The sequence below is a fragment of the Caloenas nicobarica genome, chromosome 20 (genome assembly GCF_036013445.1).
Source record: "Caloenas nicobarica isolate bCalNic1 chromosome 20, bCalNic1.hap1, whole genome shotgun sequence".
NCBI lineage: Eukaryota > Metazoa > Chordata > Aves > Columbiformes > Columbidae > Caloenas > Caloenas nicobarica.
The window spans coordinates 7382916-7410497 of NC_088264.1; the positions used below are offsets into that span (position 1 = coordinate 7382916).

A 27582-nucleotide genomic window follows, 5' to 3' on the forward strand; every position below is an offset into this window, starting at 1 on the left:
TGCCTGAGGCCCCCCTGACCTGCTATCAAGCAGAGCCCATCCAGAACCCTGATGCTAAAGGGGTCAGCAGGGGGATGCCATGTCCCCATAACCCCCGGATTCCATCCTGGTGGTTCATTGACCACCACACCCCATGTCCCCTGAACATCCATCCCACTGGTCCTGCCTGCCATCTTTGGGGTCCCTACCAGCCCGAGGAACCCTTCCTTGGGACACAGGCAGCAACCAGATATAAGTCTCTCCAGTTGGCTCCTTTAGAGGGATAGGAGCTGGGGGACGTGCCTGCTGGCACCACCACCCCACCAGCACCTGCCATGTCCCAGCAGGCCCCCAGCAAGGGCTGTGGTGTGCTGGGGTGCAGTGAGGCTGTGCCTCTGGTGCCTGTCCCCAGGAGAGGGCACCAGCCGGCCAGGAAATGCTGGCAAATATGATGCTACGGCAGTGGTGCCTTGGCCACGTGTGGCCTCCGCTCAAAGGAGGCCACAGGTATGGGAGAGGTGCCGCAGAGATGTACAGAGGCATTGGGAAAACCCAGATGTTGCTGGTATGGGGAGCAGGGCACCGAGATGCCCGGTGCCTTTAGCAAGGTCTTAATTGTTAACAGAGGCCAGGGCTGGTGATGGGGCTGTGCCAGGGGCCCGTGGGGGTGTGGGGCCATGTCCCAGTCATGGCACCTTCCACAGCGTGGGTGTCCCTAGCCCGCACCATGCACGAGGCTTTGGAGAGGGTCCTGTCCTGGCCCTCAGGTCACACAGCCTCACCGAGGGGCCATTTCAGGACCCTGCTGCAGATTTCACCGGCCACTGCCCTTGACCGCATCTCTTGCCCTGTGTCGGCTGCCCTGGACTTTCCCCACTCTGGCGTCACGGTTGTTCCCTGGCTGTGGCTGCAGTGCACATAGCACAGGGGTACAGGTAGTGCCAGGGTGTACACAGCATCAGGGTGTACGCAGTGCCGGGGTGTATGTAACGCTGGGCTCTCTCACCTCAGCAGTGCTGGTCCATCACTTGGGCTCTGCTGGGTTTAACAGCCTCTGGAGACACTCCAGCTCTCACACAGGGCAGTTTGGTCCAGCTCTGCTCCTTGGGGCACACGGAGCCTGAGGAAGAGCTCAGTCCCATAAGGACCTGACTTGCGAGTATCGTGTCCCTGCTGGACACTCAAAGTGCATGGAAACTGGTGGGCAAGGAAGTGCCAGATCCTGGCTCATCACTGGGCAGGACCCGGGGTCTGTCTGATCCAGCTGCTCTGTGAGGTTTTGTCCCCATGAGCAAGGGGACATCCCCCATCCCTCATGCCAGGCTGTGCCCAGCCCCATCAGGTCCCCACGCCATCCCCTCTCAAGGGCCAGCACTTTCCCCCACGAGGTCACCGGACACAGCCACGTGGCTCTTGTCCCACGGAGGGCGTTTGCTGGGCAGCTCCCATGCACCCCACGTCATTGGGAGCCGGTGGCCAGGGCTGGCCCTGTGTCCCCAGCCCCTTATCAGGGGCATTGCTCAACGGCGGGTGTGATGCCGGGGGTGGGCAGGGGGCACGGCATGGCCTCGCCTCTGGGCTGTGGGGCCCGGGGAACCCCCATTCCTGGGTGAGCTTGGGGGTTGTGGCCAGGCTTGAGGGCCGGGTTTTCCCCCTTGCTCGCAGCACCCCCAGCGTTGTGGGGAGCCATCTGCACCACCACGGCTGCCACCGCCGTTCCCCTTCTGCCTCGCAGTGCTGTGATAAGCGGGGCAGGGAAACTGAGGCACGGCTGCAGTGCGCGGAGTGGGGACACGCCGCCCCCCGCTCTCCCTGGCTTCGTGGCTCCCCGGCCGGGGGGCAGCGGGGTCCTGCTGGAGCATCCCCTTTCTCTGGGGCTGCAGGGGGGGCCGGCACAGCCCCGGCCCCACTCCCCTCCTCCTCCTCCCTCCCTCCGGGGGCGGGGGGGAATCCGGGCGGGCTGGGGCGGGGAGGGCAAGGAGGTGGGATTACGGAGGCAGGACCCAATGAGCCCGAAAAACGTGCCCCACTCGCTGCCCTTTTAGTGCGGCGGGAGGGCGGCGGCAGCCTCCCGGGGGCGTGCGGAGAGAGCCGGTGTCCCGTCCCGGCCCCCGCCATGGCGCTGGGGAAGCTGCAGAAGGTGCTGATCAGCGACAGCCTGGACCCCTGCTGCCGGGAGATCCTGCAGGCCGGCGGCCTCCGGGTGCTGGAGAAGCCCGGCCTGAGCAAGGAGGAGCTGCTGCGGGAGATCCGGGTGAGCCCACGAGTGGGTGGGTGGGTGCGGGGGTGGGCGCAGCCGGGGGCCGGCTGTCCCGGCTGGCAGCGGACCCCCCTCGGGCAGCGGGACCGGTCCCCGCCTCCCGTCTGATGCAAGAGCCTGGCCGGTTCACACGGCAGATCCCAGCCCCCAGCAGCGGCTGTCCCCACCCCGCCACCCCCCAGGACCATCCCGGGCCGCCAGCCCGGCACCCGGCCCTGGTCCCGGTCACACTCACCGTGTCTGACCCCCTCCAGGACTGCGATGGGCTCATCGTCCGCTCGGCCACCAAAGTCACGGCCGACGTGCTGGAGGCGGCGGAGAGGCTGCAGGTGGTGGGCAGAGCGGGCACCGGTGTGGACAATGTTGACGTGGACGCGGCCACCAGGAAGGGTGTCCTGGTCATGAAGTAAGAGCAGGAGCATGGGGACATCCCTGTGCTCCTGGGCAGACAGGGGAGGCTTCTGCAAGGTGCTCTCCCCACCCACAGCACCCCTAGGCGCCACCCTGGGGGTCTCTGTTCTCATGAGGCGCAGACCCCCATCAGCCTGGGGGTGACGCATCAGTGACACCACTCTCCATCCTCAGCACACCCACTGGGAACAGCCTCAGTGCTGCCGAGCTCACCTGCGGGATGATTCTGTGCTTAGCCAGGTGAGCATGGGGCAGGACAGGGTGACAGACATGCGCCCCGCAGCCCCCTGCCCCTTGCTGACCGCAGCCTCCCCTTTCAGGCAGATCCCGCAGGCAGATGCCTCCATGAAGGAGGGCAAGTGGGACCGTAAGAAGGTAGGAGCAGCACCCTGGGCAGGACAGGGCAATGGGTGCCCATGCAGGGTGCATTTACTCACTCTTCACTTTACACCCTAGTACATGGGCATGGAGCTGAACGGGAAGACACTGGGTGTGCTGGGGCTGGGGCGCATCGGCAGGGAGGTGGCCACCCGCATGCAGGCTTTTGGCATGAAGGTAAGGAGCTGGGGCAGGGAGGAGCGATGGGGAACATGGACCCCCCTAGCCCTGCTGCGAGCACCGTGCCAGGCCGCAAGAGTGAGCACCCACGCTTCCTCAGACCATAGGATACGACCCCATCATCAGCCCTGAAGCCTCAGCTGCCTTCGGCGTGGAGCAGCTGCCACTGGAGCAGATCTGGCCCCGCTGCGACTTCATCACAGTGCACACACCGCTGCTGCCCTCCACCACGGGTAGGGGGCGGGCACCAGCACAGGGGAGTTTCTGGGGAGGTGGGACAGCTCCCCCATGCTCACAGCACTCTGTCCCTCACTCTGCAGGGCTCCTGAATGACAGCACCTTCGCCAAGTGTCGTCGCGGCGTGCAGGTGGTGAACTGTGCCCGCGGCGGCATTGTGGACGAGGGTGCGCTGCTGCGGGCGCTGCGGTCAGGACAGTGTGGCGGGGCTGCCCTTGATGTCTTCACCCAGGTGAGCGGGGTCGTAGGGACCTCCTGAGCTTGGCTTTGGCTTGGCATCACCTTAACTCTGCCCAAGCCAGTCCAGGGCAGCCTGGCAAACCGCACGGAGCTGAGAAAAGCCCTCCCCAGCACCCCTCCTTGCAAGGAAAGAGGGTGTAAATGCCCTCCCTGGGCTCCGAGGTGGGTGTTGGGGACTGACGTCAGACGGGGGCTGTGTTGGCAGGAGCCCCCGAAGGACCGTGACCTGGTGAACCACCCCAACGTCATCTGCTGCCCACACCTGGGAGCCAGCACGCATGAGGCACAGAGCCGCTGCGGCAAGGAGATCGCCACGCAGATCGTGGACATGGCCCTGGGGAAGGGGCTGGCTGGCATAGTGAGTCCCCTCACTGGGCATCTGACCTCTGTGCCTCAGTTTCCCCATCTGTAAACCACCCTCTGTGCTTGCTGGCAGGATCCCATTGCTCACCTCACTCTTTCTCACAGGTCAATGGGCAGGCACTCAGCAAGGCTTTCGTGCCCCAGACCAAGCCCTGGATTGCCCTGGCCAGGGCCCTGGGCACGGTGCTGTGCACAGTGGGCAAGGAAGTGCAGGGCAGTGTGCAGGTCTGCACCCTAGGTGAGCCGGGCAGGCTGCACCCCGTGTTTGGGTGCAGGTACCCCAATGGGTGGGCAGCACAGCAGGGCATGCGGGGTCACACTGAGCTGGACAGATGGAACGGAAGGGTGACCAGTGAAGGAATGGGTGGGAGGATGGGGGCTTGGGGGTGCAAGTGGGTGGATGGATGGGTGCATGAATGGGAGTAGGGATGGATGGGTGGAAGGATCAGCCCCAGCCTGGCTACTCCAGCTTGGGGTTGACCTCTCTGCTGCTGGCCCATCCACCCCCTGCCTCCTCCCTGCCCCACAGGGACACCCCTGCGGGAGTCCGGCAGCTACCTGACACCCGCCGTGGCTGCGGGCATGCTGGCTGGCGGGTCACAGAAGGAGGTGACCTTGGTGAACGCCCTGCTGCTGGCCCAGGAGGCTGGGCTGAAGGTGCGTGGATACCCGGGGCTCCACACGTCAGCCTGGCACACCTGGGGTTGCCTTGTGGGACTGCTAATGCACCTCTTGGGCTAGGCGGCCCCTGAGGACATCACTTCCCCGCTCCCTGCCACGTGCAGGACCCAGGTGGTGAGCGGCCACATCTCTCCGACAGGTCACGACTACCCACAGCGAAGTGGCCCCCAAGCCCGATAGCACTGCTGGCTTGCTGCAGGTGTCCCTGCAAGGCACCCTGCACCAGGCAACGGGGACAGTGCAGGGCAGCACCCCAGTGCTGCAGGAGCTCAATGGGGCCACCTTCAAGCAGCCAGCCCCACTGTCTGGCCCTGTCCTCATCTACAGAGCTAATGCGTCCGAGCCCAGCGCGCTGCCCGTGCTCACCGGTGAGCTCCCTGCATCGCCCCCGAGTAGGGGGGACAGCCAGGGGGGACCCCACATCTGCCCTGGAGCTGAGCCCGAGCTGCAGCAGGGAGGGGGCAGGTGTTGCAGGGAGAGACAGGGATGAGGGGCTTGAGGAATTGGAGCAAAGGACTTAGAGTGGGGGAGAGAAACGTCATTGTGGACCTTTTGAGGGGCGTTGGGATGGGCAGAGCCCTGCTACCTGCTGGGTGCCAGGGCAGTGGGCACCCCCCAACCCCTCTCCTCCTCTCCAGGACTGCTGAGGAAGATGGGGATCCAGCTCCAGTCCTACCACAGCTCTGGCATGGTGGAGGGGGAGCAGTGGAACATCGTGGGACTCTCGGCCCCCCTGTCTGACCTTGGTGGGCTGAAGCCACACATCACGGAGGTCTTCCAGCTCCACCTGTAGCCCCCGACCATTGGCAAGGACCCTCCCCACAGCCACAGCACCTAGACCACCTCAGTGGTGGGAGCATCACACCTGGCAACCGCCAGCCCCCCACACTGGGCTTGGGGTGGCCCCGTGCTCAATAAAGGGTCCAGGAGGAGAGAGTGTGTGATGCCTTTTCTGTGCAGTCCCTTGTCCCTGACCCCAAAGCTCCTGCAGGCTCTGCCCCTCCTGCCCCCCCTGCCTCAGCCCCGCTGCTGTTTGCTCAAGGGTGCAAAGGTCTCCACAGCTGCTGTGGCCCCACCAAGGTCCCATCTGGCCACTGTCCCATGCCAGGGCATGGCCCAGAGGGCAGGCAGTGCTTCAAGGGGGGCTGAGCCCTCCCGTGAGCCCCCGCGCCATCTGCCCCCTTCTCCCCTCCCCCCAGGTTTTCCCATGGGGATGTTTCAATTTGCTGGCGCCACGGAGAAAATGGCATCTTACCACCCCCAAACAGGAGATGGGGGAGCTGCGGTTTACTTGGCTCCCCCAAAATATCAGGGTACACTCCAGCCCTGGGGAAATGTGAGGTACTCGGGCATGCATCCAATGGGGCAGGTGGCTGTGTCAGGTGCCCACGGGATAAACGCTGTAAGGGATCGCGATCCAGCCCCACAGTGGCTGAGGGAAGGGCCCTGGGGTGGAAGGGGATCATTGCTGACCAGGAGCTGCGCCTCTCACCCGAGTGTTTATTCCACTGTGCTGCCCGGGTGTTTGCAGAAGATGCCATCATCTCCACCAGCTCCAGGGCCCAGTGCTGCCAGCTGCTTCCCAGCCATCCCAGGTTTCCTGCAGAGGCCGGTCCTAGATTTGGGGGTGAGCAGGGTTGCTGGTGGGGAGGAAGGCATCCACCTCTCCAGGGCTCACTGCTCCGGTTCCCCCTAGATGGGCTTCCTGGCGTATTCCCGGCGGTACTTGTCATCCACCCGCGTCAGGTACCAGGTGCCGGGGAAGAGATCCTCCGGGGAGCCCTGGGGAGCGTGGTTGGCTGTGGGGAGAGGGTGGTGATGCTCAGGGGGGCCGTGGGGAGCCAGCAGGGGGGATGTCACACCTCCTCAACCCCACTCACGCAAATGATGTGTCTCCTCTCGCTGCTTCATGATCTCAGCGAACTCCTGCGGGGCCACACGCTTGCGGGCATCCAGGCGAGCTGGCAGGTCAGCCAGGCTGGAGACCAGCTTGTCCAGGGGTGAGTCTGGCGACGGGGACCCCGCGGGTGAGACGTCAGCCCCAGGGCAGCCCCATGCCACCCTCTCCTCCCAGCCCCGCTGTCCCATGGGGCTCACCCGGGGATGCATCCTGCGAGACGCGGAGGGAGAACATGCTGGCGGCCAGCCCGGAGCCGTAGGAGAAGGCGCCGATCCGGGATCCGGCCAGGTCCCGCACCGGGCACCTGTGGTGAGCGGTTAGGGGGGTTAGAGGGGACTGGGGGGGGAGGTGGGGCTGTGCGGGCAGCATAGGGGGCTGCCTCCTGCCCTCTTCACAGGCAGGGGGGTCCTGGGATTTGGGGCCAGATGAAACGGCAGCTCATGGCCCCAGAGCAAGGGGATGTCAGCAGTGGGGGCTCAGGGCTGGGGAGCATCAGTGCTGCCCAAGGAGGGGCAGCGGGATGAGGCTTTTTTTGTCCCCCCCCGTGCCTGGCTGTTCCCATGGCTCCTTTGCCGCTGCCGGTGGCAGGGGACAGCCATCCTCCCAGGCATGACAAGGGGGTTTTCATCCTCCCAGCGCTGACAGAAGGGCTTTATGTGCTGGCCTAGCTCCAGCGGACTGGGATGAAAAGGCTGGTTGGGAGACAGCGTGGGGTGGGAGGTGAACATGCCAGGGGTTACATGCAATGAAAACATCGGGTCTCTGCTGTGGCGGAGGGGGATGAGCGCTGGTGCCTGTCCCCCGAGTAACCCAGGCCAGGGACTGCCCTCCCCAAACCAAACTTCTCCCCCGACCCTGAGCCAGCTTCTCGGGGCACTCACTGTGCCAGGAGCGAGGCCAGGCAGCCGTACATGGACGGCGTGTACATGTTGCCATTGCGGGAGGAGAGCAGCAGGGAGGGCTTGGTCTTCTGGTTGAAGATCTCCTGGCTGGCTGCCTGGAATGCCTTCTCCACCTCCTTGCTGGTGTAGGTGTCCTCCAGCTTCACGTCGCTGCCCAGAATGAGAACGGCTCAAACCCTGCACAGGCACATCCCCAGCTAGGCTGGGGGACAGGGGACATGGCACAGGGACCCACCGGAAGGTCTGCAGCCCCTTGTAGAGGCCAGTGGCTGTGTCAGGGCTGGGAGCGGCCAAGAAGTCATTCAGCAGCAACCGCCCCACTGACTTCTGCACCAGCTTGCAAAAGGGCGTGTGGAAGATGATGAACTTGAAGTCTTCGAGGGTGAAGGTCCGCTTGGTGCCAGCTGGAAGGCAAGATACGGGCTGTCAGCACCCGGCAGCATGGCACGGGCACCCTGGGGGTGCCACCACTTACCCTGCTGCCACTGGCTCTCTGCTTTGCGGCGGTACACGGCGTAGCAGCGGTCCAGCGCCCGCAGGTAGCACTGGATGGAGAGCTGCCCGTCCACCACCGGGTACTCGGAGGCCAGGTCTGGCTTGTAGAAGTCGTAGGCATGCTCCATGTGGGTTCCCCGCAGGCCTGGGGACACAGGGGACAGCCAGCTGTTGGAGAGCACCGGGGGTCCCAGCGGGATGGTGACCACCCACGGGTGTTGCCTGGCATGCCGGCTCCGGACCCACCAGCCTCTCTGGGTCACTCTGAGGTGTCCACAGAGATGTGACCAGCCAGCATCCTGGGGTACCCAGCACCAGGCAGCCGCTGGGGCTGGCAGAGCCAGTGCTGCCAGAGCTAAGCAGCTCCATCTGGGGCTGAGACGTGGACATACAGCCCCCAGGGATGGCACCCATCAGCTCGTCACCCCCAGGGTCTCACAGCACCGACCTCTCTCCAGCACCAGCGGGGCGTTGGGTCCCACCAGCATGGCGACAGCACCGGCACCTCCTGTGGGCCGCGCATTCCCCGTGGCATAGACAGCGATGTCCCCGCACACCACCACGGCGTAGCGACCTGGGGAAGGACAGGGGGGCCAACGGGGCCATCGGTGAGTGGGAGCCTCCATCCTGCAACCTTCGCACATCCCCATCTCCACGCCGCTGGGTGTGACAGCAGAGGCAAGTGAGAAATGGGGGTGACGGAGAGCCTGGAGGAGCAACATCTCCCTTTGTGTCTTGCCAGAGCATCTTTGTGTTTCAGGTTACCTTCTGCCTCCTTCCTCTATCCCACAGCACCCACCTCATGTCCAGCCGCCCCATCCCCACGGCACGGTCCCTGCCCGCACCCACCGTCCCAGGCACTGGACTCCACCCAGGAGGCCGCGTTGAAGAGTGAGGCCGTGCCCCCATAGCAGGCGTTGGTGGTGTCAACGCCCTCCACATCGGTGTTGCCCGAGTCATGGAAGAGCTGCATGAGGACGGTCTTGACGGCCTTGGACTTGTCGATGACGGTCTCGGTGCCCACCTCCAGGCGGCCGATGGATTTCCAGGGGAGGCGCCGGCGCTCCACCAGCCTCTGCACCACCGTCAGGCATAGGGAGTTGATGTCCTCATGGGCGGCACAGAAGCCCATCTGCTGCTGGCCCAAGCCCCGCGTGTACTTGCCGGCCTCCACACCGTCATACCGCTCCAGCTCCTCCTGCTCCACATACTGGGCAGGGAAGTACACCTCCAGCGCCAAGATGCCCACTTCCTTGGGCCAGGTGGCCATCCTAGCAGTGCTGGAGAAGCTGTGGGGCAGGGGGAGAGGTGATAGTCCTGCAGCGACCCCAAGACTTTGGGACAGGTGGTGGCCCTAGGGAGATGCCACCAGCAAGCACCCCCAGGCCGTGAGCACCCCAAATCCCTGCTGGTTCCCTGGGGCAAGGAGGGAGAGCATCCCCTTCCCCAGCAAGGTTTAAGAGCACTGCCAGCTCCCTGACCCCCTCTCCCGGTTATGGCTCTGCCCCACCCGATCCGCATGGGTGCTCACCATGCCCTCTGCGTGTCCGTGGGGAGCTGGGCCCCCTGTGGCACCCGCTCCGGCCCCGATGGTGCCCACCTCACCCCCCAGCAGCGTGCAGCACGGCTGAACAAGCGCAGCATCTTTGCCCCGTCCACTGCACGCATGGAGGGGATGGACGGTGGGACAGACAGAGAGATGGGCCTCACTTGGTGCTTTTATAAACTGCGGAGGCGGCACAGCACAGCCCTTATCAGCATGCCGGACCCCAGCGCTCAAAGGTCACCAAGCGCCAGCCAACACGACAGGGACATCAGAGCAAGTGCTGGCTTTGGAGGGGGTGACTTGCAAGATGTCTTTGCCTTGCACCCCAAAGCCTGGGGACATGCTCGGCCAGAGCTGAGCAGCAGGATGGGGTCTCCTGCAGCCCTGGCTCCCTGTGCTGTGGGGAGGTGGCAGCTCCAGCGCCCGTGGCTGGCCAGCATGGCTGCGGTCACCACAAGGTGCTGTGTGGCTTCCCTGACTGCCCCTGTAGTCCCGGGGAGGGAGCAGAGGGCAGCTGGGATTTGGTACCAGCACCATCTGTGCCACGCAGGGCGCCATCACCTGCATCACATTCTGTGGCTTCAGGGGTGGGAAAGCCCCTGAGCTGAGTGGGGGCAGAGCCATCCTCAAAAGAGCAAACAGCCACGTGATGCCTGTGGCAACACCGTGGTGACACAAGAAGGGACCTTTGGTCCCAGTGCTGCTGTCAACATGACCATGGGGCAGCATCACAGCCCCTGGACTCCTGGGGAGCCATTTGCACCTGGGGGGCCACCCATCCCCACACCTGCACACCCGTGACAGCTCCCATCCCATCTCCATCTGTGCCCCAGCTCTCCTCCCTGCCTGTACCCTGGGGTCACTCCTGTCCCCACCTGTACGCCAGGGACATCCCATCCACACGGGTGGACCATACCGGGACTTTGCACCAGCACAAAACTCACACAGCACTGGCATGCTTCACTTTTTTATAGATGTATTTTTAGGAGCTGGGGAGAGAGGAGCAGAGGTGCCAAGGAAGGAGCATTGCCAGAGTGGGGTCCTCCCTGAAGCCCCCCACCGGCCTGTGCTCAGATGGACGGGGTGAACTTGCAGATGTAGTGATGCTGCTGGGTGCAGTTGGCACTGGACCACAGGGTGAAGCCTGTTGCAGAGACAGGCTCGGGGTCAGCGGGGGCCACAGCGAGGACAGAGGCACCAGCTCTGTCCGCTGCAGCTCCCCATGGGGGACCAGCCCCAGAGGAGGAGGAGGAGGAAGAGGAGTGGGGAGGATGCCAGGCCAAGGGCTGGAGGCGGACGCAGGGTCCGGGCACTCACCGCTGCTGTGTGTCAGCATCCCGCAGTTCCCCCCGCGGGCACTGTTCCCAGCCAGCCCACTAGTGGCACTGTACCTGTCTCCACTCACCCACCGCCAGGACTGGCTCTGTGCAGGAAGAGGGGGGTCAGACCCATGGCCCCGTGCCCCCCCAGCCCTCTGCCACCCCCCATTCTCACCTCCGGCTTGTAGTGGAGGCCGAGCCAGACGGGCTGGGTGCGCTGGTAGTAGGAGATGACCTTCCGCAGAGTGGCTGCCTCCCAGGGCCCGTCCACCCAGACCAGGCGGGCATCGGCGTGGCTGGCTTGGCACTGCCTCTGCAGGGAGAGCGCTCGGTGCCAGGGCACCCCTGGGACGTGGGGGTCCCCAGCCACGTGTGTACCCCAGCAGGCTTACCTCGGCCTCGTCCCAGCTAAGGAGCTGACGGAAGTACCTGAAGCAGCTGAGCTTGAGGTAGGACCAGCCCTCGGGGCAGTAGCCTATGGCCCTGGCACCTGCAGAGGGACAGACGGGGAGAGGCATGGGGGGACAGCCATGGGAAAGGATGGGAGCAGCCAGCATCACTGGCTGGAGAGGAGCATGGCTGCCTCCCAGCCCCGTTGGGGCAGCAATTGCCCCCTGAGTTGTGGCACTCACCGGCCGGCTGCAGCAGCCCCGCACAGCCCAGCAGCAGGAGAGCAAGTCTGGCTGCTGCCACCATCCTCCTCGCTCCTGGATGTGTCTCCTGCAAGGGCCTGGGGGGTCACACTGAGTCCCCTGGGGACAAGGTGTGCTGCCTGCATCCGGAGGGCACAAACCCACTCTGCTATGGACCGAATCCAGCCGCTTTCAGCCAGCTGGAGCAGATGTCAGCCCCAGGGTCCATGCCTCCCTCTCCCACCCCAGCACAGGTCACCACCCCAGGCCCTCACTGCATCACCAGGCACAGCTTAGGGTCCCCAGCCCACACTGGGGTCTCCCAGCCCCACCAGCGCCAGCCTGGCCCAGCCGAGCTGCTCTGTGGGGACATGGGGAGAGCGCCAGCTGCCATGGGCACGAGCGGGTGCCCCCCACCCTGCCCTGGCATTGGGCAGTAGCAGCAATGGCACAGGCAGAGCCAGGCTCCGTGGGGCTGCAGGAACAACGTGCACAGCATCATTTTCACCCCCAAACTCATAGCCCTGCCAGACCCAGGCGAATCAGCCACATCAGCACAGTTCCCCTTTATCTGGCCTAATCCCTGGGCACCAGGGATGATTTGCAGACTCAGCTCATCTTCCCCTCAAAGTGGCAGTGACAAAAGTCAACATGGGGCTGCAAATTGCATTGTTGCAGGCTGCCCCATCCAGCAAGGGATCCAGCTTGCCCACAAGCCACCTCAGAGCATCCTGGGGCCTCAGCTGTCCCGTGAAGGTCCCCCCTTCCTCACCTGCTGTCCGGAGATGGGGAGGAATAATGGCTTCTGCTGAGCTCCTGGGAAAGGAGCTGCCCTTTATAGCGCAGTGCTCTCCAGCATCAGTGTTTGCCCAGCTCATGTGCTCCCCGCTATAAAAATATTACTGATTATTCCCTCCATTCCCCCCTCCTTTGCTGGCAAACTGCCCAGATCTCCAATCTGTTTGCGTTCAATATTTTTTCAAAAAAAGACAGGAAGAACCTCTCCTAGTTGGTCAATAAACCCCTTGCAATTAGCATTAATTACTAATGCAAGCACAGGGAGAACCTTATGGCAGAGAGCAGCCTGGCACCGGGCACAGGCTCCTGCTGGCCCAGCCCCGGCCGGCCTGGGGAGGGCTGGTAGGGATGAGCCCTGGGGGGAGCTGCCCTGGTCCCGACTGGAGCATCCCTGCGGCGAGTGCCAGGCCACAGGTATCACCCGCTGGCATTACTCATGTCCCTGGCCAAAGGATGGCATCTAGCGAGGCCCCACACCCTGCCTGGCTGTGCGTCACCCACACACCGCCCTTGTTTGAACTGCCAGGCATGTTTGTCAGCAGGATGCAGGACACGGGGACATGGGAACAGCCTGCGTCCGGGGCTGCCATCAGATAGCGGTGCAGGTGCCCGGTCTCCATGCCCAGCGGTGACGCAGGGCTTCGTCAGTCTGTGTCTCTCCAGGAGGAAGGGGCAGGCCCTGCAGCAGCTGCCCCCCGCCGCCCCTGCCCCATGTGGGGTACCCCCAGCCCTGGCCCCGGGGGGGCTGCTGCTGGCGGGAAGCCACAGCAGGGGCTGCCCCGGCCCCAACAGCCTGAGCTCTTTGGCATGGTTGGGTACAGCCATCCCCGGCACAGCCCTTGCTCTTCACCCTGCGGTGTCCTCTGGACACCAGTGGAACGTGGCTGAGTATCATCTACCCCACTGTTGCAACCATGCTGCTCCAGAACGTCGCTTTGAAATCTCCTGCCCCGGACCTCTCGAATACCCGTGGAGGAGGCAGGAGCTACCCATGGAGGATCCAGCTCCAGAGCTGAACCCTGTTTCCCCCAGCATGGAGGACTTGCAGCTGGCCAAAGCGCTTCCTTCTGGATGTCAGGCTCAAGCCATGGCCCCCAGAGATCTCCCACAGCTGCTTTGTGGCAGCATTTACCCAAACACAGATCCAGCGAGCGCTGCTGCACCCACAGGGAGCAGCTCCACAGCAGCATGCAGAGGCAGGTCTGCCTTTTGCCCCGGGGAGGGAGGACGATCAGATCTGTCTTCTTCGCCTACACAGCCAGGATACAGCTGCTCCTGCACCCCAAGACTTCTCAAGGCTCGGCTGGCTTGCCAGGCACCCACCGGGATCAAAAGGGTAAATCTTCCTTGTGCCTGAACACAGCTGCTGCCTGCTATCAGTTCTCCTGAAAGAAACAACCTTACAGACATCAGCCGCGGACTATTGGGGGACACTCCTGAAACTCAGCAACCCCCCACCAGAAGACAGGACTCCACCCTTGTTTTATGAAAAACCATTAAAACATTCCCCAAAGGAGCCTGAGGCTGCTCCATTACTCCTACCTGCCTGGCTGGTTCAATTTGGCTTATTTAGATGCAACACAAGTTTTCACAAGCCCCTCATCATCCCGGGCAGTGGAAGGAGGAGATGCAGTTTCAAGTCTCAGCCTGAGCACCAGCAAACTCAACACGGCTGTGCCAGACACAGCAGAACTCGCTGAACTTTGGCACAGATGTGCGACCTGTGGGAGACAATAGATGAAAGCCTCCCTGCAGTTCGTGCTTGCCGAACTGGCTCTACTAGAAGATAAAAGAGCTGCGCTCTTTGAATATTAAACTCGTAAAACATCCCCAGCAGCTTTATCCCTGTGAGGAGTTGTAATTCAGCTACTGGCCCCATCCGAGTCCGCAGTGAGAGCTGGAAACTGGCTGGGTGAGCGCCGGCAGAGCCCACGGCTTTGGTGGCACCTCCCTGTTCAAAATACAGGAGCGCAGCCATTTGTTCTCTAATCGTTCAAGTCAACCTTTCCAAGTCTGAAAACACAGCACGGAGGAGCCATGATTCCCTGTTTTAGAGGCTGGAGAACCACACATCTTCATGCATCAGCTGCCTGTCAAGCCAAAGCCGGGGCAGCTTCAGTGCCAGGGATGAGGGTCCTCCCGCTGCAGGAACAGGAGCAGTCTGGGGAAGCAAGGGGGACCTGAAACAGCGAGCGAAACCGCATCCCCATGAACCATGGCCTGAGCCATGCTTGCCCATGACCTTTCTAAAAACGACCAGAAAGCCCTGACTCCCAGAGTCCCGGGCATGCAAGAGCTCTTACTCAAAGCATCTCAAAAAGGCTCCATCCCAGTCCCACCCAGTATACCTGGCTGCTGGTTTCTGCCCTCCTCAGCTCACCAAGAGACGCAGAAACCTCCTGTTATACCCGAGCAAGGCTGCTGCCAGCTCCCAGGCACAGCTCCCTCGCACGGAGCTAAGCGGTGGGGTTCCTGTGCTGCCGAGCCCCAGCAAAAGAGCACCTTGATCCCCAAAAAGCTCCCTCCTGACCCAGACTGCAGAGGCCCCAAGGAGTCCCCCCTTTCCAGGGCTCTGAACAGCTGTCGAACAGCAGTGATCCGCTTCTAATCTTGTCCTTATACTCCAGCGGTTATGCCGCAGCAGCCAGGAAGGCGAAAGAAAACAACAGCATGCAGACATTGGGCACATACACTTTATTCTGGGGATAAAAATTGCTTATACATTTTGCAGAAACTATTTTCATAAAAGACTTTTATAAAAAATGTAAAAATAAGCAAATATTTTCCATTATTAATATAGGAAAATGCTGCTGTGTGAATGGTTACTCTACAACTTACGAGATAAAATACCACCTTAAGGAGATATTATCTTTACAAGTAGTTAAAAAAAAGGCAGAGGGCCATCATATTAACACGCCAGGCCAAAACTGGCTTCATTCCGCAGAAGCACTCATCTTGTAAAAGGTAGCCACATATATAAAAAGGCACTTGGTTATCTGGGGCTAATGAGGAAAAGCCCTTTGTTTCTTTAGCATCGATGTAGCAACACTTCATTATTTGCAGTGAAACTTGTACCTGGACAGACCTCCAGGAGCTTGTGGGCTCTGGCCTGGAGATCCAAGTCGGTTGCAGCAAAACTTCACAGGACACGCTGCGGCGAGCGTGCCGGGGAACACTGCGTGCGTCCTAAAAAGCAGTTAACTTCAGAATTAAAAATTTCAGCCCAAAACGATGGCCCCGGGAACCAGCTCCTCCTGAGGCCCTGCCTTCATGTACCATTGAGTTGAATCGAAAGAAAAAGCTTTTTACTCTTGATTAGAATAGAAAGAAACATCAGAGAAAATACTGTACATGGTAGGATGCTGAGTGGCCGCTGCTCGGAGGGGAGCAGCCTCCTCTGTCCTTTGGCGGCAGTCGACAGCCCCGATGTCTTTGGAACGCGCGTCTGCAGGGTTCCCCTGAAGAGGTAGGAGCAAACCATCCCTAGAAATGTTCACTTCGGCTGCTGACTGGTTCAGAGCCCTTCAGGGAAGCATTACTCTCACAGACAAAGCAGAAAGAACGGCTGTTTGTTCAAGGTCTGCGACAGCTGGCTTCCGTAACCCCCAAAATGTCGGGGGAGCTGCAGTACAAATGGCACTACCATCCCGCAGAGCGCGTGGGGCACCTCGGCTGGGAAACCTCAATACAGGCTGGAGCTGGGAGCAGAGGACAGCCCCGAAACTGTTAACCAAACTGCATTAGGCAACAGTTTCTGAGCTATTCGGTCTGCTGCTTAAGCCCAGCTCCTGGCTTCAGGCACGCTGCTGCTGGAAGCCTGCTGGGGAGTCAGTGCTGCAGACGGGGAGGGGAAGCCGAGGCAGCCCTGCCCCAGGGCTGGAGAGAAAGGGCCACTTTCAAAGGGCTGGACGCCGTTCCTGACGCAGGAAGACACGCACTGCAAACACAAAACGACACCCTCAACACTTGATAATACCATAAAGAGGCAGCATATGGTACCTGGAGGACAGGAGACACAGCCACCCTTGGATGGAGGGGAGGGGAGTACTGTGCAAGAACGCTGGGAGCTTGTGTTGTTAATACCAAGTTTCGAAACACTCGTGCTCAGCCCAAGAATTTCCCAACAGGCCTGTGTCAGCTGCAGGACATCTCTTCTGGCATGGGAGCCCGTGAAGGCGGTCACAGACACACCTGGTAGGCCGGGGGCACGGGGAGGGTAGTGTGTCAAAATGGTCAAGTGTGTCTTGGGGAAGACATACAACACGGGAGAGATGTGCCTACAGGCCACCACAGGGGAAAGACCAGGTCAGACCAGCGTTTTCAGTAAGAAAACAAACAAATAAACAAAAAACCTAAGAGTATACGTATATATAACCTCATAATACCTGGGGGGCAGGCAGTGAGAACTCTAAGGGGCGCTAGTGGGTCTGTACAAGACAAAAGCTCGTGAAGAGGGAAGGGTGAAGCTGCGTGACAGAAGGTGTCCCTTGACCTGCAGGTGTTTTGGGAGCTCCAGCTCGCTTGCTGAGCAGGAGCAGCCGCGGGAAGGAGGGGTCCAGGAACGCGGGGCAGCTCTGAGCTGTGTCAAGACAACTTGAACTCGAGGAGAACTAGTAGAAGGTGCTTCAGAGAGAGGTTATGTGAGTAACAAAAGAAGTAACAAAATAAGGATACAAAGCTGGTTTTGGCTAAACTTCTGGAGAAATGACCATGAGATGCATTAAGCTGAAGAGCTGTCTCCCCAAAGAAATGGTGGAATATATTTAAAAGCAGACTGGAGAATCCAGTGCAGAGAGCAATCACACCAAGGTGCACGGGAGTTGGTTAGAGGTGACCCAGCTGGTCTTCTCCATCACCAGCTTCTACAGTTCTCTGTTTAGCATAAAAGCATACAAGCCTACAGCGACCACAGTTCCTCCAAGGAAAGAACAGCCTGGGCTCATTAAGACTCTTGGATACTAAAATGGTTCTTCATTTCCATCCTGGAAGACCTTCATGAGTTCTGGAGTCCGCTTTAATCGGGCTTCGCCTTGGCCAGCCTTCAGGCGTACACCTGCATGTTGTTGCGCTGCTGCTCTGTCATGTGAGCGGCCGCCGGCCCGCGCTGGTTGTTACCGGGACTGGTTGCCACATCAGACCAGTCAGAGGCAGAGTGTGGGGAAGAGCTTGACCACTGGTCTGGAGATTCGGGCGACGGCGTCAGGTACGGGTGCTCCCCTTGTAAGTGCCGGTTGTGGCTAGGAGTCCGTTCTGTGGCCGAGGAGTAGCAGCTGTGCTGTGACGGAGGCGTGGGGTACTTGCCCATGGAGCTCTGGAACTGGTGGTAGGCTGGGAGCACCGTCTGAGCCACCTGCCCGTCCTGCTGAGGGATGGCAGCCATGGAGAAGGAGGCGCTGGGCAGCTGAGCTAAATCCGGGATCTGGTACATGGAGCCAAGAGGAGCAGCCATGTTCTGAGCACAGTTGGACTGGGCCTGCTGCGGCAGTGCTGGCTGGTTTATGCCACCCTTGGGAACCAGCTGGAAAGTCATGATGGGGGGCAGAGACTCCCTGGACACCCCCATGTGCTTCGTATCTGCTTGAACCAAACCGCTCTGCTGAGAAACGCTGGGGTGAGAATGCATCACCTGCGGCACCATGCCAAACATCTCGTACTGGGAGTCGTTCACCTCCATACGGTTCATCCACTCGGTGGAGACGTTGGCTGGCCGGAGCCTGCCGAGCCCGCTGTTCGGAGGGGTGGTTCTGTGCTGCGAAAGCAGCTGGCTGACGGACGGGAGCACGGTGCTGGATCCACGTCCTAAGGGCTGCATCTCGTGGAGGTTGGAGAAGGACATCGTGTGTGCAGCCTGCACCGACGGAGCGGTCAGCAGCGAGCTGGGCGATGAGTGCAACACCCCCGGCGACGGCATCACAGGAGACGACGTTGGTTCAGATGCAAAAGCATGGGGTGATTCTAGGGAATCAACTGGTGACAGGGTGACTGAGCTCTCTGAAAACTGCCCTTTGCTCTCACTGAGGGACTTCTTCCTTCTCCTCTTCGCATCTTTGGTGAGGTTCGTGGGCATGATGCCTTTGGCATTCGGTTTTCGTGACTTCTTGCTTAACGAAGCGTGCTTCAGATTGAGGAAGGACCTATTTGGGCCACAGATGACTGGGGAGAGGGCAGAGTTCAGCATGGCGCCGGGGTGCCCGGCGGGGCTGTGCGCCACGTTGTACTCGTTGAGAAGCTGCACTATGTCGTGGTGCATGCGGTCCTGGGCCACATCTCGGGGCAGGCGGTCCATGTGGTCCGTGATGTCTCGATTGGCAAAATGGTCCAGCAAGATTTTTGCTGCTTCGAAACTGCCTTCCCGAGCAGCAAGGAAGAGCGGCGTCTCCTCCTGAAAACACAGAGAAGAGGTATTTTAGTGGCTTCACTTACAGCTAACGCTCCCTTAATGGTGCGGCAACAACTGGAAACATCATCTAATGCACTGACACCTTAATTGCCTCCCAGAACAACCCACCCGGGGAGATGCTCATTGAAAAAGGCAGATTGCAGGAGATGATTTCATGCATGGCAGTGGAGCACACAGGCTAAACTGTGTGCACCAAGAAGCGCACAGTTCTGCCACGGGTCCGTGGACGAACTGTGAAAACACCTGGTGCCTTTCTCCCATTGTCCCCTGTCAGGGAAAGGTACAAAGGACTCAAACAGCCTAGTGAAGAACTGCAGCTAAGTTGGTAGCTCTAAAATCCACTGAGCAACACATAATAATTAAAAAAAACCCAAAACAACTAATCAGGTGAAAGAAATCAAGGACCAAGCCACAGCAAAAACTAACAGTGAAGCTATAGGAGGTCTGCACACTACAGACTGTCTCTCAAACAGACCAGCTTCTCCCCCATAGACACCCTGCATTGAGATCCCTGGAAAGGTGACACGACGTGACTACTGGTGTGCCACCACATCCGGCTCCCTGCTAACCAGAATCCAGCTGCTTGACACCAGCAGCACTTCACCCCGGTGCTCTCACACAGAACTGATTGCACATTGCAGGGCAGCACTGATGCCCAGGACTTGGCCACACAAGAAAGAGAACTGCTCTCCCACATCACAAATCCTACGGGACGTCCGGCACTACAAGACATCCAGCACTTGGGGGGAATTCCAGTCACGGTCTGGGTTTGGAAGACCTGCACTGAGCACCCAGTTTAGAAAACCTGAACTTAGCCCAGTTCCAACAGCAAGGAGATCCCTTGTGTTAGAAAGCACAGCCATGCTGAGCACACCCAAACGGTACCTTGTTATCCTGCATGTCTCTGTTGGCTCCATTTTTTAGCAGCACTAGTGTTGCTTCCACGTTGTTGACAGCAGCAGCCCAGTGAAGAGCAGATTTACCTGCAGGGAAACCCCAAAACTTCAGCAACAAACCGAGGAGTTATTTTCTAAAGCACCAAGATGGACAGTGTACACTGAGGGAAGAAAGCAACTGAAGTACAGCTCACAGCATGTGAACATGTCTGAAAGTCATGTTTACGCTTCGGAAATCTGTGACATACCCCTATGTTACCAGGTTGCAATGGGACTTTCTGCACTTGCTGTGGGATTTTTTTTTATTTATTTTTTTTTTTTTTACTATCCACAGAGTCATATCTGCAGTCCAGAAAATCCCAGTATATCCAACCCCATATTTCTTCTGCTTCTCTTCCAGGACAGTCTAACCGAGCCACTGTGCAGCAGCCTGCAGTCTATCACTGCTAGAAGAGCTTCAGGGTCTGATTTAGCTACAGAATTCATGAGCAGACCACACTCCAGGACAGCAGAAGCCCACTCCTTCTTGCTTGCACCATGACAAAAGTTTGCCCAGCCCAGTACGTTGCGTTCACATTACCGTGGTCATCTACGGCGTTCACATCTGCCTGGCAATTAATTAGCTCGGCCACCATTCCTTCCACAGCCAGTCGTGCAGCCAGAATTAATGGGGTTGTTCCATCGTTCATCCGAGCATCCAAGTCTGTCACTCTGTTACGGATCAGGATCTGGACAAGAGGGGAAGACAAGTTTTTGCTACGGGGCAAAACTGAGGATTTGGCAGAAACTCAAGAGAAACTTTGTAATGAAAAAGCAGCCTGAGCACTGAAACGCAAAGACACAGATAACAGGTGACAGAGGCAAACAGACCAAATAAATACACGTCAGATGATTTATGCATGCTGAGTTCTTCATACTATGAATACCTGAAGAAACTGGATGTAAAATACAGTTTCACCTGGTCACCACACTGTGGAAAGCATGAGAGCAAGGCTGTGAGTGAACAGAGTGCAGCTTGGATGGGATCATTTAATTACACAGCACAACTGCTCTAAAAGGGGTTTTTCAGTTGCTGTACCTGGAAGACACCCTGGGCATCAGCAGCTACAGCTGCATGCAGGGGAGTCCGTCCCATGTTGTCCCGTGCATTAGCATCCGCACCAGCATCCAGCAAACGTTTCGCAGCATCTGCTCTTGAATAACGGGCTGCTAAGTGCAGTGCCATCTCCCCAGTACGGTCTGTTTGGGCCTGCAGGTTGGCACCTTGGTAGATCAAATCTGTTATTATATTTGCTGAGGAGTCTTCTGCATCCTCATCATCCTCGCTGATGTCGGAGCTGCCCACACGCAGAGATGCCAACATAAGCGGAGTACATCCATCTGCAACGGAAGAGATGTTATCGTAGCAACCTGACGGTGACAGCAAAGGAAAGGAAACCCTCACACCATCCTCTCCCCTTGAGCACCCACAGCCAGAGACAACCCCTCCAGCCACTAACTCAAACATCGTCTCTTATCATGAAGTCCAGAGTCAGTGAGTTGTTTCCTTCCCAAGTAGAACTTTAATACTTTCTGCAACCTCAACAGAACTTAGATACTTCTCAAATAAATAAGATCATTCCAAAACAAAAAACATTTACTGCTAAAGTGGAAAACTTCCGCAAAATGTAAAGGCTAGCTAAGCTCCTAGAGAGAAGCAAGAGCTATAAAAACCAAAGGCTTCAGATTACTAACTATTCATGTGGATGTTCTAATCATATACCTGGAGAAAACAAACAACCGACAGAAAAATTACTGGACAATAAGACAGTGATTACTGGTGGCATTTTGCAGACAGTAACCTGAAGAGAAATGCAGACAACAGCCTTTGTATCTATTACAAAAAGTCTTTAATAAAGGCCCATGAAGCTGTGACAGTCAAGCACCCGAAGATGAAAACTGCCCCTGGATGAATGCCCGAGCCAACCTCATATTGCTTTTAATAACAGGCACGACCGGAGTTCTGAGCAGAGTGATCAAGCACACACTGTACTTCCACAGCAGGACACCACGTAGGAAGGGAGCACAGAACAGGATCTAACCCAGTATCACTCACTGGTGTACCAGTAGCACCCTCCCCACGCACCATCACAGCACCGACTGCCCATAGCTACACGTTCCGGGAAGTCTCCCCACAGTTTGAGTGCTTTGGAAGACACCGGGCTCATGTCTCTCCACAAGTCTCCAGTGATGGGACATCCACAAAGGCTAAATGGAGGCTAGGACCATTCATCCAACAGGGATCCTTCCATTGACACTGGAAGAAGAAAGGCTTCTCCAGACCTCTAATTTAACTTGGATCCCTTGGAAGAATCTCCCTCCCTCTGCTGATCAGAGAGGGTGGTCCAGGTAGACTGCCTCACCCTGATTTTTTACCCTTGTTAATGAAACATCCGCCTATTTTCAGCAATGTATCAACAGCCTAGTGCTTCAGTTTCAGCACACTCTGAACTTCACGGCATATTCAATTACCTAAACCCAAAGACTCCAACGGCAGACACTAATGCTTGCTTACTGATTTTACTGCTTTACCCCCACACGTTGCAGGCACCCGGAAAGTAAGAGGGGCTGAGAACGCAGCAGGAGTGAAACACTCTGTGCTAAGCGCTTGACTGGAGCTCTGCAAGGGTGAATACAAATTCTGCTTCTCAGGCACGACTCACTAACTGGAACACAAGACAAATCTTTCAGCAACTGTTTGATTTATTCCACGGACAAGCAGGGGAACTTCCTGGACCCTACAGACAGCAGCTTCCCTGGAGAAGGCTCCGGGGAGACCTTATTGCGGCTTTTCAGTACTTAAAAGTGGACTATAAGAGAGATGGGGACAGATTTTTTTTAGCAGGGCCTGTTGTGATAGGACAAGGGGTGATGTTTTTAAGCTAAAGGAGGGGAGATTGAGGCTAGACATGTGGAAGAAATTTTTTACACTGAGGGTGGTGAGAGCCTGGCCCAGGTTGGCCAGAGAGGTGGTGGCTGAACCATCCCTGGAGACATCCCAGGCCAGGCTGGACGGGGCTCTGAGCAACCTGAGCTGGTGCAGATGTCCCTGCTCATGGCGGGGGGGGCACTGGGGGAGCTTTGGAGGTCCCTTCCAACCCAAACTGTTCTATGATTCACTGCCCGCACAACTCAAATCTACAGTGCTCTATCTGCACTGAATGAACCAGTGTGCGAGCCTGCAGAGGGCAATACAGCAGAATTCGGATTCTGAGCAGATAAAGAAGGTGACTGTCTCCTGTTGAAAGTAATATACAGGGCTTTAACACCCTGCTCCCATTCCCCAACGTCTGATCAGCAGGCTTTCCTGTCTCTCTCTATTTTAGGGCAGCCCCAAAACTTCCTAGAAATGGATGACTGTGCAGCAGGGCCAGGTGCGGAGCAGGCGCAGCGGTGGCGGCTGCGGCTCCAGGCTGGCAGCAGCAGCGTGCCCACCCCTCCTAGTGGCTCACAACCGCAGGACACGCAGCCTTTCACCGAGCTACTTTCTCAGGATCTGTTGGACGGCGGCGAGTTGTTGACGTATGGTTCAGTTCCAAGACCCAGTCCTGTCTATAGACCCTCTTGCCTGCTTGTCCAAGGCTATGCCTCCCTTTTGTGCTTCTCCCTCCCACTGCTGGCTCTGCTTCCTTGTCCCAAATGAATGCTTCTCAGTATTCAAGTCAGGCTGTGGTCTCCTCCGTACTGCCCCGACACAAAGAACAGAGAGACAGAGCACAGAAAGGAGCTTTCCTTTCCTCCAGCACCAGAACCCTGGGAAAACCACTCGTAGGAAAGGTCTTCCTTGCTCAATCACTGCAGTCCTGGACAGATGATACCCAGCTGCTCTACAGGGTCACAGTGATAGTATACTCTAAATCCTTCAAAAAATTAGCTGACACCCTCCCGAAAAGTCTCTCAGGTACGTGCAGCTCTTTTCAAAGCTTTTTAAGTTGGCCACACACTGGTAGTTTTATGAGGCTAGCAAAAAGCACATCCAGCTAGATGGTCACAATGAAGTGCTTGATGGACTACTAGAGAAAAGCCGTGGACACAATGTCTTTTTGCCTCCTTCCAGCTTGTTCTCTAAAATAGTTGGAAAAGAACCCAAAAGGATCCAGCTGGAGGCAGACACACAGCATGGAAAATTCCAGTCTGAACCACTGAAGTTTTAGTAACTGAAAAAGAGGGGCATATAATAGGGACAGTTAATCAGTTTTAATTATAGGTGGTGTTACCAGTTATGCCTTTAATTGCATTACCCTGGTCACACGCTCACAGTAACTCCAGTGAAAAGAATGTCCTCACCACTCTGGGGGACACAGAGAAAGAACAGCATGGGGAGACGAAGGTGATAGCAGAATTTTTAAAAAACTTTTCTTTCAAGAAGACAGACCCTGAGTAAATGTAAAACTTGGAGCAAGATGGTAAAGGCAGAAGTCCAACAGATAGATACAGCTGAAAGACTCTTACACAGCAACAATATACCGAAAGCTGGGAGGTAGAGAACCCACCAGCAAAGTCTGTAGGTGATTCTTCTGCAGGAGACTGGACCTCTCGGATCCCCCTAAACTTGAGAGACTGCAGAAGGTGCTGGATGAAGAGAGGGAACAACCCGTGGTGCACCGAGGCGTTTCGACTTGCCTCTCCTCTCTCCAGAAAAGTTCTCTACTGTTCTACCTGCCGCCCGGACCTTTGGCCAGGATTTAACTCAGCTTCAGATGGCTCCAGCCCAAACACCCTTTGTAACTAGGGGCAGCCAAGCATTACCGGAGTGTGAGCCATCTACTCTTCAGGAGACTTCTGCTGGAGACACAGATGAACTGCCTCTCAGAAGTGCCTGTTTCTTCCCCCTGCCTGCATAGGGCAGCCGCATAGCTGCATCACCTGTGAGGAATCCTTGCCCTCCTTACTAACCCATTACTCCAACACTTCTCAGAGTTTTTAAACCATTTCTCCCCCTGACGGTAACTCGGCTGCTTGCTTCTGATGCCACAGAGGGGGATATAGCTGATAGCAGCTCGCCGCAAGCTTCACAGTCACATCTGAATGGCGGGAAAGCAACCTCCACGTTACTATTATTCCATTGCTATTGTTGGACAAAGCTTTGAGTGAACGTGAAAATAAGCAGCCCGAAGTCTTAAGAATGTTACAGCCTGCACTTGGAAAGCTTTTACCCTGCCACACAACTAGAAGCTTCAATAGGGGAAATAAAGAAAAGCTTAAATTTGGCAGAAACTGATGGTTTATGTTCTCACACTTATTACACAGAAATCCCTCTTTCCCTGTGCTTTGCATTTAGGAGAGCTAACGGATCAATGAGCAGAAAAGACAATAGAAAGGAACTGAGAGAATGGGTCCAAGTCATCATTAAATTGCACGGAAATATTCCCACAAAAGCCAATAAAAAGCAATGACAGCAGTATCATCAGAATCACTCTCTGCATATGAACAAGAGCCATGCTTGTAGCTCTTCTGACCAGGATGAAGTTCTTGGCCAACTCTCTCCTCTCAGAAGACAGGAATGAGTTATTACCAGATGACCTACCCAGTCCCTTACCAGGTTACACAGCCTTAGTTCTACACTTATAAAATGCAGCAGAGCATTCTTACTGCATCCAGTCATTTGAGACTGAAAGAGAGCAAGCCTGCATGTGTGTTAAAGAAGTCTCCTTCAAAGTTCACAGTTGTGTTATGAATTCAGTAAGTTGATCACTGTAAGCTGATACAAATCAGTGAATTAAAAAAAAAAAAATCATCAACAAGCTTGCTGCATTGCTGCTCTGTTCCAGCACAGATGTCTCTCACAGCGCTAACAAGGGTGGACTGTCTGCCAGAAGTCATCTTATTCAGGAAAAGGCCACCCTTGCTTCCACCCCAGATAGCAGGGTTTATACTCAAGGTGTCTGTTAAGTTGGTCCTTAGCAAAGCCTGGTATAAATCTCCGCAGTGGGCCAGCTAGAGAAGCCGGGGGTTATTTCCAGCACAACTATGCATTCCAAATTTCTGCCGCAATGGCATTTTGACAATATCTTTTAGGCACAAATTGTTATAAAGGAGATCCTATAGCTCTAGTTCCTACAGGTGCTTACTAAATGAACTCTTTTTCTCCTGGTTACACGATATTCCACGTGCTACAGACCATAATCCAATCTCTCCAGCTTTCTTTCCTGGAGCACACATGAGCTTCCCTCTAGTACCATAAAAATGCTGCTGGTGTTCCTGTATACTCCACATGATTTTTAGATGTTAGCAGTCCCGGCCGTTGCAGAGCTGGGTGGCTGGCTGGCAGAAGACAAGGACACGCTGAGTACTGACCTGGCCCTCTGACATTGACATCCAGAACATCCACTTCTTGGTCTGCCTGCGGCGGTGTAAGGGCTAGTGACGTGCTCCCACAGACGTCTGCTGCCTCCAAGTGCTGCTGCGTCCACTGGCGCTGGTCGATCTGCTCGTCACCTTCTGGGAGCAAGGCCTGGTCCTCAGCCTGAGCACAGGAAAGAAGTAGTTGCTTCAAAATGCTTGTCAAGTGGCCAAAGACACTGAAATTTCTTGGGGTTTTCTTAGTTTTGTTGAGTTTATTCACTTCTGTGTTTTGTTTGTGCTTTGTTTTGGGCTAACGATGGTCTCCATTTACCTCTGCTTGACATTCTCAGCTTTCACACTCCCACCATATGTTATCAGGCCTGAACTGCAAGATATTACACCACCGTCAACCTCTTCGCTTCGAGGCAGCAGGGTCTGAGTAGGGAGAGAACACTGGAACACAAGTTACCTGGTTTCTCTACTGGCTCATGGTGGCAGCGTTAACCTGAGGATTTGCTCCTCAGGTATCATCAATTACATATTACAAATCCCTAAGCAAAGGGAGGTTTTGAGCAAGGGGCATTACTCTGGAAGTTAATGCAGCTGTTTTCCTCACTAGCAGTCTCAGGCGATAGTCAAGGCTTGGAGCTCCTTACCTTTGCTCTCTTTGGCTGAGGTCCACCATCACCTGCCCAGTGTTCCGTTGGTCCAGAGTCTGCCAGGTTACCTTCTGGTATCTGGACTGACAGATTTCTAACAAACAAGGAGAACAAGTTACTTTGCAGGTTGACCAGGTGCTACTGCTGCTACTTACACTAGCCTGCAGAGATCACGGATGGGATGCTTGCATGTTTGGCAGCTTGCAAATGTAGAGACCAAGAAATTAGAAATCGCAGGCCCGCAGCAGTGGCATTAAATGCATTTACAACTGTAAACTTGGTTAATTCAGTGGAAATCAAAAACTGCACAAATGGGACTCTTCTTTTGAAACTTTCCATTATTTCTGAGTCATGTCTTTAACACATTGAGCTAGATGTATTAAAAGTTTCTTGTCACCTATCAACCTAAAAATGTCTCATCTATTCCAGGAGGAAATTATGCAAACAGTACCCAACGACTGAACTTAGCAGTGTGTCAGAAAACCAAACATGACCAGGAGATCAGATTCTCTACTAGCATTTTATCACTTACAGTTAATTAAAGTTCTTCTGTGCAAAACAGATGTATTAAAATTTAGAGAAATAGCCTAAGAAGTTCTGGCTTAAAAGCCAACCTTCTCTATGGAGTTAAGTGCCTTTGATGAAAGATTTATACACCATGTTCTCAAAGTCCTCTAGCACACTAATAAACACACTGTCAGCGGCCTAAATGCAAACTTACTTGAGTCCAACAGCATCTTCCCCAACCGGCTCTCTGCGCTTATGATTACTAGGATCCCTGCGCAGAATAAAGCCCTCTGGGAGCCACAGCGAACCATGTTTGCGCTTGCGCTTTGCCATCATCACACCCAGGAGAAGGATTAAGAGGATGATCAAAGCTGCCACAGCAAGTAGGTAAAGTAACTGGGTCTTCGGTGGTAACAAGGGCTCACCTAAAAAATTCCAGTTAAAATACAATGAGATTAGCAAAGTGGAGATTATG

At 56.7% G+C, this 27582-nt stretch overlaps 4 protein-coding genes across 4 annotated transcripts in view; 1 reads left to right on the top strand and 3 right to left on the bottom strand.

Annotated features, from left to right (window-relative positions):
- Positions 1–1972: 1972 nt before the first annotated feature.
- On the top strand, positions 1973–5653 carry PHGDH (phosphoglycerate dehydrogenase). Its single transcript, XM_065649151.1, has 12 exons — positions 1973–2233; positions 2494–2645; positions 2825–2890; positions 2971–3025; positions 3107–3205; positions 3309–3441; positions 3529–3677; positions 3891–4043; positions 4154–4286; positions 4578–4705; positions 4869–5097; positions 5368–5653. The coding sequence occupies exons 1-12, from the start codon at positions 2096–2098 to the stop codon at positions 5520–5522; spliced, it is 1590 nt and encodes a 529-aa protein (XP_065505223.1). The 5' UTR covers positions 1973–2095; the 3' UTR covers positions 5523–5653.
- Positions 5654–6224: 571 nt separating this feature from the next.
- HMGCS2 (3-hydroxy-3-methylglutaryl-CoA synthase 2) lies at positions 6225–9694 on the bottom strand. Its single transcript, XM_065649071.1, has 9 exons — positions 9558–9694; positions 8876–9315; positions 8475–8600; positions 8007–8171; positions 7767–7935; positions 7511–7681; positions 6827–6933; positions 6610–6735; positions 6225–6528 (listed from the first exon to the last, which is right to left on the bottom strand). Exons 1-9 carry the CDS (start codon positions 9692–9694, stop codon positions 6422–6424), a joined length of 1548 nt encoding a protein of 515 aa, XP_065505143.1. The 3' UTR covers positions 6225–6421.
- Positions 9695–10642: 948 nt separating this feature from the next.
- On the bottom strand, positions 10643–11587 carry REG4 (regenerating family member 4). The gene is made up of 5 exons (XM_065648910.1): positions 11524–11587; positions 11284–11381; positions 11067–11204; positions 10890–10995; positions 10643–10716 (listed from the first exon to the last, which is right to left on the bottom strand). Exons 1-5 carry the CDS (start codon positions 11585–11587, stop codon positions 10643–10645), a joined length of 480 nt encoding a protein of 159 aa, XP_065504982.1.
- A 3422-nt stretch (positions 11588–15009) lies between these two features.
- The window catches only part of NOTCH2 (notch receptor 2), an 86041-nt gene continuing 73468 nt past the window's right edge, over positions 15010–27582 (bottom strand). Inside the window, exons 27-33 of the mRNA XM_065649147.1 lie at positions 27322–27532; positions 26598–26694; positions 25954–26122; positions 20696–20997; positions 20198–20345; positions 19607–19704; positions 15010–18703 (exon numbers count right to left, since the gene is read on the bottom strand). Coding sequence (XP_065505219.1) covers positions 17363–18703; positions 19607–19704; positions 20198–20345; positions 20696–20997; positions 25954–26122; positions 26598–26694; positions 27322–27532 — 2366 coding nt within the window. The 3' untranslated portion in view covers positions 15010–17362. The remainder of the gene's footprint in view (positions 18704–19606; positions 19705–20197; positions 20346–20695; positions 20998–25953; positions 26123–26597; positions 26695–27321; positions 27533–27582) is intronic.